This window comes from Patagioenas fasciata, chromosome 2 (assembly GCF_037038585.1).
Source record: "Patagioenas fasciata isolate bPatFas1 chromosome 2, bPatFas1.hap1, whole genome shotgun sequence".
NCBI classification, from domain to species: Eukaryota; Metazoa; Chordata; class Aves; order Columbiformes; family Columbidae; genus Patagioenas; species Patagioenas fasciata.
Genome location: NC_092521.1, coordinates 45,073,126 through 45,089,225, shown reverse-complemented (window position 1 = coordinate 45,089,225; position 16,100 = coordinate 45,073,126). Strand labels below are relative to the sequence as shown.

The 16,100-nt window shown below is 40.5% G+C and overlaps 2 protein-coding genes across 4 annotated transcripts in view; one reads left to right on the top strand and one right to left on the bottom strand.

Annotated features, from left to right (window-relative positions):
• PRKDC (protein kinase, DNA-activated, catalytic subunit) overlaps positions 1-13,968 on the bottom strand; it is an 84,242-nt gene extending 70,274 nt beyond the window's left edge. For 2 of the 3 annotated variants that reach the window (XM_071804136.1, XM_071804137.1), the window contains exons 1-18: positions 13,608-13,774; positions 13,001-13,077; positions 12,347-12,439; positions 11,215-11,289; positions 10,374-10,482; positions 9,025-9,137; positions 8,247-8,346; positions 7,668-7,723; positions 7,546-7,576; positions 6,371-6,528; positions 6,000-6,146; positions 5,188-5,352; positions 4,168-4,336; positions 3,048-3,097; positions 2,319-2,456; positions 1,885-2,034; positions 1,320-1,468; positions 498-657 (exon numbers count right to left, since the gene is read on the bottom strand). In XM_071804136.1, the coding sequence (XP_071660237.1) occupies positions 498-657; positions 1,320-1,468; positions 1,885-2,034; positions 2,319-2,456; positions 3,048-3,097; positions 4,168-4,336; positions 5,188-5,352; positions 6,000-6,146; positions 6,371-6,528; positions 7,546-7,576; positions 7,668-7,723; positions 8,247-8,346; positions 9,025-9,137; positions 10,374-10,482; positions 11,215-11,289; positions 12,347-12,439; positions 13,001-13,077; positions 13,608-13,746 (2,079 nt within the window). In that variant the 5' untranslated portion in view covers positions 13,747-13,774. Of the gene's footprint in view, positions 1-497; positions 658-1,319; positions 1,469-1,884; positions 2,035-2,318; positions 2,457-3,047; positions 3,098-4,167; positions 4,337-5,187; positions 5,353-5,999; positions 6,147-6,370; positions 6,529-7,545; positions 7,577-7,667; positions 7,724-8,246; positions 8,347-9,024; positions 9,138-10,373; positions 10,483-11,214; positions 11,290-12,346; positions 12,440-13,000; positions 13,078-13,607 lie in introns of all 3 variants that reach the window. The other variant, XM_065830626.2, reaches the window with a different exon arrangement.
• Positions 13,969-14,293: 325 nt separating this feature from the next.
• MCM4 (minichromosome maintenance complex component 4) overlaps positions 14,294-16,100 on the top strand; it is a 12,173-nt gene continuing 10,366 nt past the window's right edge. Inside the window, exons 1-5 of the mRNA XM_065832052.2 lie at positions 14,294-14,399; positions 14,554-14,654; positions 14,767-14,925; positions 15,606-15,769; positions 15,857-15,952. Coding sequence (XP_065688124.1) covers positions 14,585-14,654; positions 14,767-14,925; positions 15,606-15,769; positions 15,857-15,952 — 489 coding nt within the window. The 5' untranslated portion in view covers positions 14,294-14,399; positions 14,554-14,584. The remainder of the gene's footprint in view (positions 14,400-14,553; positions 14,655-14,766; positions 14,926-15,605; positions 15,770-15,856; positions 15,953-16,100) is intronic.

The window sequence follows — 16,100 nt, the reverse complement described above, 5'->3', positions numbered from 1 at the left end:
TCTGTGTTGTGGGCTACACATGATGGGATGAAGAACTGTCACTTCACAACAGCTTCCATACTGCAAATGGTGCATCAACCAACAAAGCACCATATTTCTGGTGGAGATGAGTGAGTGGAATGCAACTATACTCCAGAAGTTGAGTAATTAGCCCATTCACATCTCTGCTGTACTGGTCAGATTGTTTCTGATACCCAAGCTATCTTCTGTACTGCCTGCACTGCAAGGGTGTTTCCCACCTCTCTGTTCACCCAGCTCAAGATTTCATAAAAATTACTACACATGGATAGTGTCTCTTCAGAAACTGGGCTCCTCGTCTAAATTCTGACTTTCTATGTGTTTGTGACTACAGAGGCAAAGGATGCAACAAACACTTCAAACAACCAGCTAGCACTTTCAATGAACTATTTTCCACTGTGCATAAAAAACTTACATATGAAGAGCTGCATCATCATTAATACAACACGTCACGCCTTTCTTAGGAAAAGAGATCTCACCTCAAAGTATTTTATTTTCTTGGCAATTTTCATCGTAACAGAAAGCAGCTTGTAGAATCCACTAATAAGAGGCAGTCTCGTGGAATGTATAATAAGCTTGTAGCCAAAGGAATATACCCACGGGTTAAAGTATTCAACATGCTTCTCTGGAAGTATCTCTCTAAAACAGATGAACAAAAAACATACAGAAAACAAACAAAAACACCCCACCCAAAACTGAATAAAATATTTAATTTTTTAAATTTTTCAAGTCTGTACAGGAAAGATAATTATTGTTACAACAGAGCAGCTCCAAAGACAGTGAGGGAATAATGACATGCTGCCTTGTGAGGTATTGGAAGACTTATTTTGCTTTACAGTGCAAAGCCATTTCTTTCTCATTACCTCTCAGTATTAAATTTATATAAACACAGATACATACATTTCACATTTCATTACTGAGACAGACTGCAGTATTGCTACGGGAAAGTGACTGGACCTTCACAGGCAGACAATGCTGTACCTTTCACTTAACGCCCTGTACTACTTTATGAAGACTATTTCTGATGTCTGTATTTAGGTTACATGGCCAGTATAGAAGTTACAACATACACTCGAAGACAAACCCAAATAACAAAATAAAACTGAGCTGATGAGTGAGGATGTTTTTATCTATGACCCAGATGACTGAAACACACTTACTGTCTTCCTGCTAATTACCTTGTGCATTTTGAAATATGGTATACTGTCATCAAGTCAGAAACAGCCATCTTGAATAAATCCCTCATTAAATTTCTTCCAACCACTTTGTAACTCCCGAACCACATAAAAACATATAAATACCTGCAGAATTCCACTAGATTTATAAAGGCAATAAAGTCTGTTGGCTTTGTTGGCTGCAGGTTTGAAGCAGGGTCAGAAGTAGGCCCAACCAAAGCACCATCAGTTTCATTTTCATCCTGAAAACAAATATTGAAGGAAGAACACTGGATCTGTGACAAAACAGAAAGCATTTACACCTCTTTTTCCAGATAAACAGAGTCTCCTGTTTTTCTAGCTGCTACTAGCTGGTCTGACATAGACAAATGACTAATAATTGACACATCAATAATTCAAAGCAACAATATGGGATGCTTGATTTTTCTACTTGTTTTTTCCCTACAAGCACAACTACTAGACAACAGAGCAGGCATCACAGATTCTGTGAACTTTTTCCAATTCTTATCTTCTCACTTCCTAACACTGCAATGCGATATCCAGAAATATGAAGAAAAACATTTTGACTAGTATGAATATTACCTCAAGGATGCTATGAGAAGCTATATAAGCATAATGAAAACAAAACAGGTAATGTGATTTTGGTTCCCCTACCACAGCAGAAATTAATGGACAACTCAGTAGGTCTCACCTGTTCATTAACATCCAGTTTCTGAACAGTCAGGTCCAACTTCTCAATAATCTTCAAAACAGATTTTATAAGTTCATCATATAGCAAGCGATTCAAGGACTGCAGCAGTGTATTTGCAGTAAGAAAGTTTTCATCTTCAAATACACATTCCTTTGTAAGAGGAAAAAGTTCACATTTCAAAACATCAATGAGAATTATTCCTTGAATTTACAACTAACATATGAATGATTCAGAGAACTTGGCTTTAGATGTTCCTTGGGTATGGAAGCCTGAATTAACCTTTCTTTAAATCATTTATCAGTCACAAAATCCAACTAAATCCAGAACACAGTTATCTACAGCATGACATTTGGAAAAAATCTAGGGTTAGAAAAGTAGCAATAAGACTCAGCATTACTTTTCCTTTTGTATTTCCATGTTAACTATGCTTTTACCTTCATTGTGTCACAGTTCAGTAGACTTCTAAAGAGATACAGATAGTCCTTATACGTTGGTACTTTCCACCTCCCTGTCTCAACCTCTGCAGCTTCACGTGAGTCTTCGGATCCAGAAGTTTCTTTTCCAAGAAAATCCTGAAAAGACAGTATTTTTCAGAAACACTGCATATGCACGTACCTGACTCAAGCCGAAATACAATGTAAAATTGCTTTTGCAGGTAGAAACATGAAATGTTTTGCCATCTCATTTAACCAATCTGAAAAGAGCACAAAACTTCCAGCTCCTTTCAAAAAATCTCTAAAGCTCCTCTCCTTCCAGCGGTCAGTTATTTGAGAAACTCTGTAGCTGTCCTACTGAACAGGATTAAAAAGCTTTGAAATCCTCTCTTAACACAAACATCCAGTAAAACTTTTAAAGTATCTAAAATCTGTTAACCTGGAAAAAAGATGGATTACAGCCTTCTTTGTTACATACAACCTGAGCAAACAAGAACTGCAGAGAACAAAAGTGTATTTCCTGTCATTTTTTCATTCAGTACAAGAGGCACATCTTCATTATTCTGAGCATATATAGAAGAACAGACTAATTACAACTGGGCCACAATTCATTTTATAAGTATTATTTTTGCTTCCTTGGGCCTTCCCCTGTTTACTGGGTGAGATCTTAAAGAACTGATATGTATAGTCTAGGAATCTAAATGAAATACATTTAAACAGTTACTTTACCTTCGAAAACGTGATTGGCTTGGAGAAGATTCTGATTAATCCCTGATGCACTGAAACAAAAAAAAATTGCCTAAACAGACTTAAAAAGGCACACCATCCATATCACTCATTATGCTAGCAATGAATTAAATCAGTCTTCTGTTTTCTATATTCTGTCGAGATGAGGGACAAACAAAAGAACACAAATTTTTCTATAATGACAAATTGGGCAAAACCAGAGCAATAACTCTAGGATGTTTCACAGGGAATCAGTTTTGAACCTGCTTCTTATTTTTTCTCACTACTGCTTTGACTTTCCCCTGTGTCTCAGTGCACTGATGATCACGACATTGCCCATAATGCCCGTTCTGGAAAAGGTAAAAACTCCAAATGACTCTCACGGACACAGACTTAGGATCCCTATTCCAGCACAGTGCTTGGCTGCACCACATCCCAAATCAAGAACATGGAAAACGATGAAAATGCCACAGCAATAGAGAAAAGCCACTGTAAACAATTTAAAGAAACTAAAAATAAATTCTGAAAATCATTGTGAAGAGATGTCAGCATGCTGGAGGCTACTAGAACTGTCAGCTACCAATGCTGACACTTTCATTATCACATTCACTGAACTGTATCTGACTAATCAGATATTTAGAATTTCTATTGTTACTACATACAAGTTCCAGAGCATAAAAAGATCACAATTCTAATAGAGATGACATGCACTCTACCTTCTATGATATTTTGTAGGGGTAACTGAAAGAATATTGAACGGATTTTTGAACATTTTTCTGTGAAATCCCTTTCTCTCCACAATCATTCAGAACAGGAATGTCTTATGCTTAAACAGATAATCACAAAAATTTATCCTCCTGGCCTTGATGATAGCTATTTAGTCATCCAAAACAGTTGTTAAATGTATTCCCTAAGTGACTTAACAACGGATACTGAAAAATAACACAATGAGAACCCAAAACCTCCATTACTAGAGGACAGGAAAAGCTTCATTTTTGACCCCAAATGGCTATTTCATATCTCTCTCTTAGAAACAGTTACTCAATTTCAGAAAACAAAACAAACCACCCAAAAAAACCAACCAAACAAAAAAACCACAAAAAAGTTAATATCGCGGACTCACCCACAGTGCTAGTAAAACTCCAGAGAACCGGACCTTTTCCTGAGAGAGCTAGAAATACCTTTATTATAGATCTGCAACAGACTAACTGCATTTTTTCACTGTATTGTGGAAAGCTATTGATCTGTAGCACAACCAGATGTTCCAGAACCAGAGTGTATACTTCAGGAATCTGGAAGAAATAAAAACAAAACCCCTCAACCTGTGAACACAATGATTATAATTCAGTATCAATGTGAAGAATTATGCTAAATTATTTCAGCAAGAGTTTACATCATGACCAGCTCTGAGAACAATAAAAGACTAAGTGAATACTACTTAGATATTTAAAAAGCCCAACCAACCAAAGCCAAAAAATGAAAAGACCCCAAACAAAACAAACATAATACGAAAGTTTCCTGAAACACATTCTGGAAAGTAGCTCCTGGATGAATTAGTGCTTCATGCTTCAGTGGAACCAGTCTTAAGCTTATTAGAAAAGTACCAGTTTAATTAAACAATAATAACACAGCAGTATAATCTGTTGATTCTTAAAAAATCTGAAAACAGATTGTAAGTGAAAGTCTTGTCTCCATCCCAGCCTTACTTCCCACAGCCAGCTATGACCCAGAAAGCCCTCAGTAGAACACAGACAGTGTAGCATCACAGGAAAATCAAAGTATCACCCCCAGAGAACATGCTAAGTAGCAGTACCAAAAGAAAAAGCAGCAATACAGTGGTATAAATCACATAAAAAGGTAAACCTACATTCAGATAAATAGCCTTACCTAAAATAAATAAAAACCCATTTACATTTAGCCATCATGGTTTTATTACAATGTACTGTAGAATTTTATTTAGTATATTGTGTATTTTCTTTATTCAAATAAAATCTAATAAAGTAGTCTCTTGATAGTCTTCCCATCCCCTAGGAGCTAAAAGTCATCGTATTTCTAACATAGGTAAATTCCCAACTACTACCTTCTTATACATCTCTAGCTGCATTTAAAAAAAAAAGACTGGTACTTCTAATAATTCACTTACTGTATCTATATGGAATATCACACTTGCAATGGACTGGAGGAAACTTGGTAGTTGATACAGATGGTCATCTATTGTTTCTGCTTCTGTGAGGTACATTTGCTTACAACGCTGAAGGAGCTCAACATACATGTCGTCAACATCCTTAGAATGTATAGCTTTACAGGGCTTACAAAGAGAAAATAAAATACTGATTTACCAACTTCATACAGGCAAGAAAATGCAGGCTGTAGCACTAAACCCCAGCCAAGTCTTCATTGAAACATAAAAAGAAGAACCTTATAAATTTTTCCAGGAACTCAATATAACTGAATAAACTAAATTTAAGTATTCTACTTGCTACATATATGAGAAACATGGTTATTTGCAATAAAGTAATAGTTCAACGATGAAGTGTAATTTACTATAAGACCAGTTGGACTTTTAGTGACGTGATTTCAAACCCAGCCTGGAAAGCATGGAGTTTGGCTGCAAATATCTTAAATATGGCATTATGGATACTAATATTCACTTATATTTTGGCCTAGCTGCACTAAAGTAGTAAGTGCCTTATCTTAACGTGGCTTAACCAATTATCATTCACAACCTACTACTATTTAACATTTAACCCAGCAGCTCATTTTCTGAACTTTTATTGTGCTGGATCTGCACAAGCAGAGGATAAAGACCAGTCTTAAACTAACGAACAAGTGGAAAGCATCTCAAATAGCAGCATTTACACAAGCAGTGTAAAATTGTAAAATGAATGGTATATGCAACATACTGAATGGATTTAAAGTTAGGTTTCTTTATAATAAAAAATTTCCTGCACATACTGCTGCAAAGAGCCCATATCCGCGAATGGCAATGGACAACTCTTTGTTGCTTGAATCCATTCTTCTGATGATTGCATAGAACTGCTCCATGAAGAACTGCAACTTGTTCTTGTGTAGCTCTACATCCTGAGCTATCATTAAAGAAATCTGTAAAGCAGATCAAATTCTTGAAATTTTTGTAGAAGCATGAAAAAAGCCACAAAAAAACCTGCAGTGTCTTAAAGGACACCTAGCTCATAGTATGAAGCACTTCAAACAAAACAAGTATTTATTAAACGGATTCACTGAACTTCCCAGAACAAAAATATCCCCACTATTTCAAGAAATTTGACTTTGCTTTAGTCTCAGAGATCCCAGTGAAGTAACAATACCTGCTTGAGGAATGAATCTAGTGCAGAATTACTGGTTTTCTTCAGCTCCTGATTTGTGTGACCACACCATTTCCACATCGCTTCAAAGAGGGAGACATAGTTGTCCAGGAGCAAGGCACCAAACTGAGCAGCATGCCAGCTGAACAGCTGTAAACCAGCTGCAATTTAAAACCAATTCTCATTAAAACCCAGACTTACATTCCACTTTTCAAAAACAGACTATAAAAGTCCATGTTAGGACTTCAGGTAGGTATAGCTACCATGACTGGAGGGGATAAAATGTATTCTTCTAGACATTACAGTATTAGCATCCAAACATTAAGAACTTAAACATAAAAATAACCCTCCAAAAATCCTCTTTTAAAATGCACACTATTATGGAAAGCATAGCTGTGTTTTGAAGTGATTTACATTAACAGTGAAAAAGAAACTGACTCTACTGGCTACAAATAATAATACTAAATCACACAATTCACAGGGCTTGGTTTCTGTGGTCAGTATATATACTCAAGGCCTCATCTCCATCAAACTGTGATGCAGACAAATAAAGAATTAAGAGTATAGGTAATTCCACAATCTCAAATATAAGCATAAATTAAATTTCAAGATCCTTAATGAATTAATGTTTTCATTAGCAGACTGTCTTTAAAGAGGGTTTTACCCTTTACAGTTGCCTTGGGCCTAGTACCCAGACCTTGCATTTTTGCAATTTCTACATAAGCCACTCACATTTCACAGATCAATTTCTCATTTTCTTCACGGACTTCATTTGTTCCCAATTTCCTCGCCCTTCTTCCAGTGAAATTCCCCTTTTCTTCCTTTAGCCCAATCCACCATCCTCCGATTTCTCCGAATTTGCTACATTCCCCTTGTTTCTACTCCTGCTACAATTCCCTTCCCATACCAGGGTTTTCCACCACTCCAGGGGAGCAAATGGCATCAAGTGTAATGCTGCTGTTCATAAGATGATTACACCTTGCCTAGTTTAACCAAACACGTTTAACTCTTCAGACTCCAACTTAAAATACACCAGCTTTGCTTCCTGATCAGCTTAGGAGACTGAAGACTAGAGCCATCCAAAGACAGCCAGTAGAGAATAAACAGCTCCAGACAGAAGACATCCTTTTATGTACAGTATCCACCTCCGTACGAATTAAGATAATTTACAGTCTTACCTAGGTGTACTGCGTATCGCTTCTGATCAATCTGTAATATCAGAAAAGGTTTGTCACATGTGGTTTATTCTTCATCAGGGCTAATTCATATACGCGGAACAATTAACACGTGGCAGATTTACCTGTGGATTGATTGCCCTCATTGCAAAATCAAAAATCTCCTTCGCAGTCTGAGGATCTGTGAAACAATCCAATAAGTATTTCAGTACTACATACAAGAGGTAGAGTGAAGACAAAGACATTTTTATCCAAAGCTTGGCATGAAGAAGTGATATTGAAATGCCTTACATATCCGATTTGAAGAGGCAGAGACGATTCTTCCTGAAATATTCTTAAATTTGAAAAATGTATATCTATATTAATTGATTTTTCTGAATACTAATGTTTTAACAGGCATGCCTCTTCTAAGGGAAATATATCTCTGTATAAACTTCATTCCAGTTTCAATGCGGCTCTCATAGCTGCCAATCTCTGGAGAGAAAATTGCACTTAATTTACGTACAGAATCACTGATGAAGCCACTCCAAAGACAGACCACAAAGACCATATAATTGGATAGACCTGGCTTTCGCATAAACCATCTACCAATGAGGAAATTTTCATTCTGAGCTGACAGTGAGAAATGGTGCTGCTTGTTGGCTGTACAACGGTAAGAACATATCGAACTGTGTAACTGTCTTTCACATAGAAAAATAACATACCTTCATCCACAGACTTGGTAAAGTTGTACATGAGTGCAGCCAGGCCCCTCAGACACCCTGCTACAACTGGTAGCTTGGGTGCCCTTGTAGCTGATGTCATCTAAAAAAAGCAGGAATTGAAACCAGTATTACCCTCCAGCTAAGATAAATTTAAACCAAGGCTTCCCAGCTCCTAGAAGTGTAGATAAAAATCACATATTCCAACTTAATACAGTTATGTCAGCAGCCACCACTGTGAACACGAGTCCACAAAAACATCTACTACTCAGAAGTCTCGTATCATCTGGGAGGGAGCTTAACTACAGAAGTGTAAAAAATGCTTTGATAAGCATGAAATACATTCCACTAAGATTACCACGGAAAAACTTAGCACACACTAGTGTCTTAAAAGTGCAGAATATAGGAAAGTGAAGTTCAGCGGAACTGATATTTACCTGAAGTGTAAGGATTTTGCAGCTAGCAGAGCCAAAATCAGAAACTACCAGTGCACAGAAATACAACTTTTCTTGGGCACTACTGCAATGATCATCACGTGTCACTTGTTCTCGCAGTACATTGATTAATTCACGGTCACTGATGGCCTTGAGATTTTACTTTGAAAGCTCTTCAGAACCAGAGAAAACAAACTTTAACATTCCTTAAGGAAGCATTTATGATTGTCCAGTTAGATTCCTACAAATTGTACTCATGGCAATAATATTCCAACATTCAGTGCTACACACATCAAAGGCAAAAAAACAGAGCAATGTAAGAGTCTGAAAAGAAATTCCAATCATACCTGTGTTTTAAGCTCTCCCAAATACGCTCGGAATAGTTTTTCAGAATTGTTGATCATGTCACTAGGTTGGACCTGTCCCAAAACTCCCAAAAGCTCATAAATCTTCTCCAGTACTAAAAAGTAATTTAATATTATTAAACATTAATTACTGAAATCATTACTTTGGCATTTCCATTGTAATTGCTATATGACTTGCAATCATATAAAACTGAGGATTTTAACTGGTGATTAGCATGTGGGAAAGACATCTCTTTATGATATACATACGTATACCTATCTCTACATACTACGATGCAAAGATGCATCCTCCTCTCACATCAGTAAGTTAAACACATTTACTCTTTTCAAACATGGCTTAGAAAACTGATTAATAAAGGTCATATCCACTGAGGAAGCATTTACCACTAATTCAAGTTTGCTGCTGGCCTTGAGGTTATGCTGCGCCTCTTAAGTACTACCAGGGTTAAGGTCAACAGCTCACAGAAGGCTTCAGTTTGGACTAAAGGGTTCTATGCAGGCACAGCTAGTTTTGTAAGGGCTAAACCTGTCAAGTCAAGATTTCAGCTGCAACTAAGCCATGACCATTGAACTAGAGCTCACATTAGTAAGTTTAACACCATCAAGAACATAATCGGGTAAGACAGGAACTAATGAGCTCACATTAGGAGACACAAATGTACTAACTACTGCACTAAAACTGCTGCTCTGAGGACAAAAAACTGGATGGGGTTGGAATAAAGTTATGAATAGCTTTAGCAACCAAGCTCAGGTTCACAAACTTTGACAGGGATGGACAGCCTCTGTTTTTGATAAGAGCACCTACTGGAAGGACCAGGACTACTCTTGAGTCTCAAGGTTATGTGTGTATATACTTATAAAACAGGTATAAGAAGAACTTAAAAGGTTCAGCTACACCAGGTTGCACTGAACCTGGGGAAACAAATATATTCTAGTAGTCTGGCAAAGTTAAGGTGGTTAACAAGAAGAAAGCTGGAAGTACTTTCAGGATTTGAGCATTCAGGATTTAATAATAACAGATTAGACATACAAATAGTCTCTCGTTGGAAATCTTAAGACAGATCTATGCTTCAATTCAGTATGAACTGACACCATCAAACTAAATTACATTTCTCCTGCACATTAGCTCATATAAATCTCCTAAGAAAGAGCTAATTGCATGTTCATGGTCAGAAGACCTGAACACATTTTACTAGCTCTAAAACACGACAGCTACCATTTTTAAACACACTCACCTTACATATAGCAATTATACATTTCCATGGAGTATCATCCAACAAAAACTGAGTGTAAATAAAGCAAAGGACATTGACAGAAAAACTAAAGCCTACCTGTATCAGGAATTTTACTTTTTGTGGCAAGCTCCCCATAAAATTTATTAAATATCTCCCCAACTTTCATTTCTTCCATCAGACAGGAATGTTGTAAACTTCGGAGCAACTATGATAGATTAACAAAAAAAGAAAAGAATTAGGAAAATAATTAATATCACTACCACAATCCTACTTGATGTAAATAAAAACGCAGTTCATATGTGTAAATTCAGCTTAAGTATGTTATTCAATGAAAGAGATTTAAGGTGACTGGTCCAGGCAAGAGAATTGGCATGGAATCTACTTTAACAACAAACTACCTTCCTATATATGTAGCAGAATAAATCAGAAGTAGCCTTGTTGCTCATAAAGAAAATGAAGGAGGTGCAAAAGCATTTGCAAAACAAGGATCTAATGCATTCTAAGGAAGCACATTATGAAATTACTGTCTCACACAGTAATAAAACTTCAGGAAAAAAAAAAACCTTCTCCACACCTTTCATATACAGTGCCTAACGTAGTATATAAAAATACTATGTATCAATGTATAACATTATAAAGTAAGAATACAATTGACTAAACTGGAAGAAGACTTGCAACTGCCACCACCAATACAGCTGTGTCTTGATCAAGCAGATGAAGGAAAGACATGCTCACATCTAAGCAACCTACTGCAGGAATATCAATGACAATCTGTAGTTAAGACATGTCTCTTACTAACATCTAAATACCACACTATCACTATTCTCTTGCTACTACTGAATACAGGTTTTCTGCATAATATAGCACCACTATAGTAATACAAGGTATTTTCTACTTTTTCTATAATAGAAGCAAGAGAGATGTATAAAACTTTTACCTTAATCAGAAGTTCCAGAGCTGGGATTTTACATTTTGCTGCTCTGTCTTTTGTATAAACACTAACACAAGTTTTCTAGATAGGGAAGAAAACTGAGATTGTAATATTTGTAAACAGAGAAGGGAACTCAAAGGTAACACTGTATTATTCATCTACCTCTTTAAAGTATCTGTTCCTAACAAGTTTAACATTTTTTTAAAAAATACTAGAATAAAAATATTCAGTCCTGAAAGTAGCTTCACTGACAACACTGCAGCCCTGTCTGACATAACAATAAATCTCAGCTCAGGTAAAGAAAGTGCAGTTTCTGGAATAAAAGGCACATATAGCAGATTTTCTGCCTTGTTTTCTTACAAAACATGGCTACTAACGAGATCAGAAAGTGCAGAGGTGCAGTCAAGCATTACCACGCAAAGAAGTATTATTCAGCAATCTAGACTCACAGAACTTCATTTTTAGGGGTATTGTAGTTTGCATAAATTTCTCTATATACTGCAAAAGTAACAACTTTGCAAGAAAAAATTTTAAAAATCAGTATTTAAAAATTAGCCATCACCTGTAGAAACATTTAAAATATTATACCTAAAGTATTACTTTAGTATGTATAAATTGCAAGTTATAGTTATTAATTTTCAATATGAATAACTTTTTTCAAAATTAGTATCTATTGTGTTTTATAAAGATAGAATCATAGAACCATTTTGGTTGGAAGAGACCCTCAGGATCATTGAGTCCAACCATTAACCTTAGTCTGGCACTAAACCATGTCCCTAGGAGCCTCATCTACACATCTCTTAAACCCCTCCAGGGATGCTGACTCCACCAGTTCCCTGGGCAGCCTGTTCCAATGCCTGAAAACCCCTTCTGTGAAGAAATTTTTCCTAACATCTAATCTAATGTTGGTAAGCTGATAAAATTAAGCCTATAGTTGAAGAAACAATTCCACACTTCTCTGTTGTATTAATTACACTTTGTGTCAACTAAGTTATTTCAGCTCCAACAAGAACACAAGATGGCTAAAGCAGATTGGGAGGGGTGAGGAATAGTTATGAATCTGTTAAGGTATGAGACCCACCAGAATTGTTTCAACCATTTGACAAAGACTTTTAGGAAATAATTTTCCTTTACCCACCTTAATATTACAGGCATAAGGATGAACTTTGTCACCAACTTTTTCCATAAAGACACAAAGAAACTTCAATGCTTCCTCCCTGCAATCTCGAAACTGAAAATTAAAAACAAAAAATTTTGTTTTAATGTGTATAACACAATACACTGTTCACATAGTACTATTATAGAATCATTTCAGTTGGAAGAGACCCTCAGGATCATTGAGTCCAACCATAACCTAACCAAACTCTAGCACTAAACCATGTTCCTAAGAACCTCGTCTAAACACATTTGAAACCCCTCTAGGGATGGTGACTCCACCACTTCTGTGGGCAGCCTGTTCCAATGCCTGACAACCCTTTCTGTGAAAATTTTTTTTCTAATATCCAATCTAAACCTCCCGTGGGGCAACTTGAGGCCATTTCCTCTTGTCCTATCACTTGATACTTAGGAGAAGAGACCAACCCCCTCCATGCCACAACCTCCTTCCAGGTAGTTGTAGACAGCGATAAGGTCTCCCCTCAGCCTCCTTTTCTCCACGCTGAACAGCCTCAGCTCCCTCAGCCAGTCCTCATCAGACTTGTGCTCCAGACCCCTCACCAGCTTCATTGCCCTCCTCTGCACTGTCTCTAGTATTTCAATATCTCAACGTTTATCTTAAAGTTTACCAACCTACCTCCTCAATGCCGAGAGATCTGTGGATAAAAACGAGCAAGCCGTGCTGCTGGGAAAACACTAGGGACAGGTGCAGCGCTGCGGGGAAGTAAACGAACCGTCAGGCAGGCGGTTTCCTCCGCAGGGCTGGGCACCCCTCGGGATGCCTCAGCGCCTCGGACGGGACTGGTGCTCCTCACCAAAAAACACACACAACGTGGGTGTTTCTGGCCTCCCCGTGGACTTGTGCCCCCACCTCTGCCCCAGGCCGAGGGAAAGCCGACCTGGGGCGGGCGGGCCGACAGAGCGGCACGCACCTGAATATTTTTACAGAGAGAAATGGCTACTCGGGGCAAGAGACCGTTCCCCCCCGAAATGAACCTCTTATGTCGTGCCAACTGCCCTCGGGTGCCGTGCTGGGCTCAGGGAGCGCGGGCGGAGCCACCCGCAATGCCAGAGCCCTGTTGTGTGCCCCCAACGTTAACGAGCCCACCCCAAGCTGTGCAGTTGCTGTTTTAAAGACACCAGCGAGGTAACAGCCGCCCCGTGCCTCACTAAGAGCCCCTGAGACCCCACATCCCCCGACCCCACCGCCACTCGCGGCAGCCGGACCGGGCCCCAGGGCGCACCCTGCGCGCCGCCTGCAGGGCTGGTGAGGCAGGTCTCCCCCAGGCCGCGAAGCAGGCTGTAGCCGTGCATGACAGCACCGGCATCGCCAGGCTGCAGGCAGCGGTGCAGCTGCAGCAGGCTCTCCTGGACGCCGGCCATGCTGACCCCGGCAGGCAGCGGCACGGAAGGACGCGGAAGCGGGCGCGGAGGGGACGCCCCCCCGGCGGATCCAACACAGCCAGGCGGGTGGGGGACACTCCGTGGCATCAGGACTATTCCGGGCAAAGGAGGGCGACACGATGGTCTAACGGGTGGTGTCAGGGGAGAAGATTTGGAGGCATCTTGATGTCTCTCACTGCTGGATCGGCTCAGTGAACACATACAGCAACCTGTGAGCACTGTTTCTCTCTTCCCCACCCCTCGGCGGTGAATGGACTGCTCCGACTTCCCCACGCCTCCCTGCCCGACCACAGCACTAGTTTTGCCGCGAAATTCGGTCGGGTGGGGGCCGTTCCATTCTGGGTTGGGGGGGGGGGAGAGGTGCCATTGCTGAGTACAAACTACTTCTCGAAGCACAAGAGGTATCCTGCATTACCCTTTTGTCCGTATTGCAGCAGCTTGAGGAGGCGCACCCCTCACCTAGGGGGGCCGAAAGATTAATCTCCTTCCTTCTTTCCTTTTCCGTTACTCGTCCCCCCCTTTCTGCATCCGTTCGGCGCTCCCGCTGCGATCGCGCCTACCCATTGGCCAGAAAGCCCGCGAGAGCGCGCGCACGCCAGTCGCTTGGCGCGGAGTTTCCTGGGGTTGTCGAGGTGGGTGAGGGTATCGGCTGCTGCCCCTCTGACCCCCACTCCCCCAGGCTCAGCGCTCGGCGTGTGTGGGGAGAGGGAGGGAAACCCTCCGGTCGGGGCTCGGCCGGTGGCGGAGCGTCCATAGCCCGCGTTCTTCTCGCCGCCCCCCTCGCAGGTAGGACCGCCGCGGGAGCCGGAACAGCGCCATGTCGTCGCCCGCCTCCACCCCCAGCCGCCGCCGCGGCAAGCGCGGCCGGGAAAGTAACCCCCCGACTCGTAAGTGCTTCGGTGGGACGGCGCCGGCCCGGGGCTCGCTCCGTTTCGGGGCTCGGTCCGCCTGCTGCGGTGACGTGACGATTTAAACGCCGGCTCTGCTTACGTTTTGCAGCACAAGATGCCCGCTCTCCCCCTTCACAGAAGCCAAGGACAGACGACTCCACCTCCACCGGCGACCTGCAGCCCATGCCCACCTCCCCGGCCGCCGAGGCGCAGAGCCCCCGCGCCCCCGATGCTCTGTTCTCCAGCCCCCCGCAGTTCCGCCACGCCGGTACGCCGGGGTTCGGGCAGCCCCGGGACTGGGGCAGAGCCCACCGCTGTGCGCATCCCTGTGCGGGCCGCGGGGATGTCCCGATGCACCCCGGGGGCACTTCCGAATTTGAGTTTAGCGTAGTGAACGGTACAGGGTCGTACTCGGTGTCAGGGGTGCAGATCTGCTCTTGTAGCTTCAAATTGTTGTGGGAATATCAGCAGTTATACCTTCTTGTTTTATGTATTGCTAGAAAGGATAACACAATTATTTTAATGCAGAAATAACTGGATTGCCATAAAAAGCCTTTCTTGCCTTTATAAATAGGAGCATTTCTAACTGCCGTAGCTGTTGTCAGGTCACTTGTATTACAGCCCTAAAAATACTGAAGAACGTGTTTAATGTAAAATGCTATGATTTGACTTTTTATGCTTGAAAACCAATGTAGTTTTAAAATGCCATACTGAAACTTTCTGGTGAAGCTTTACTAGAACTTAAGATCTTTCAGAAGAGAAGTTAATGAAAAGGTCTAGGTAGGCTTGCAACATCCTTATTGCTTCTGGTTTAACTAAACAATGGAATTGATTGATGCTATTCACTTTATGACAGAGTTAAAGAATGAGACAAATATAGAGGATGAATTTTAGTCTGCTCTAAATGTAAAATGTCTTGAAAAACATGTTTGTTTATTTTTTCAATAGCTATTCCTCTTGACTTTGATGTCAGTTCACCTCTGACTTACGGCACGCCCAGCTCCAGGGTGGAAGGTACTCCACGAAGTGGGGTACGAGGAACACCGGTGAGGCAGAGGCCAGATCTTGGGTCTGTCCGTAAAGCCAGACAAGTCGATTTACACTCAGATGGGGTAGGTGGATGTCTCAGATTTTGCATCTGACAACCTCTTTTCAAACAAATATGCATACTTACCTATGCTTAATTTGTTTCCGCGCAGCTGGCTGAGGATGTAGAAACCGAGCAATCTCTTGGGCAAAAGCTTGTTATTTGGGGAACAGACGTTAATGTTGCCTCATGCAAAGAAAAATTCCAGGTAGGTTAACAACTTATTTATTCCTTTTTTTTAAGGAAAAGCTAGTTTGATTTAAACAAATATGAGTTGAATGTGACACAACGTAGGTATATGTACTACTCGGTTCTGTTCATTTTCCCCTTCTGTCTCTGTTACCTCTGACATTTAG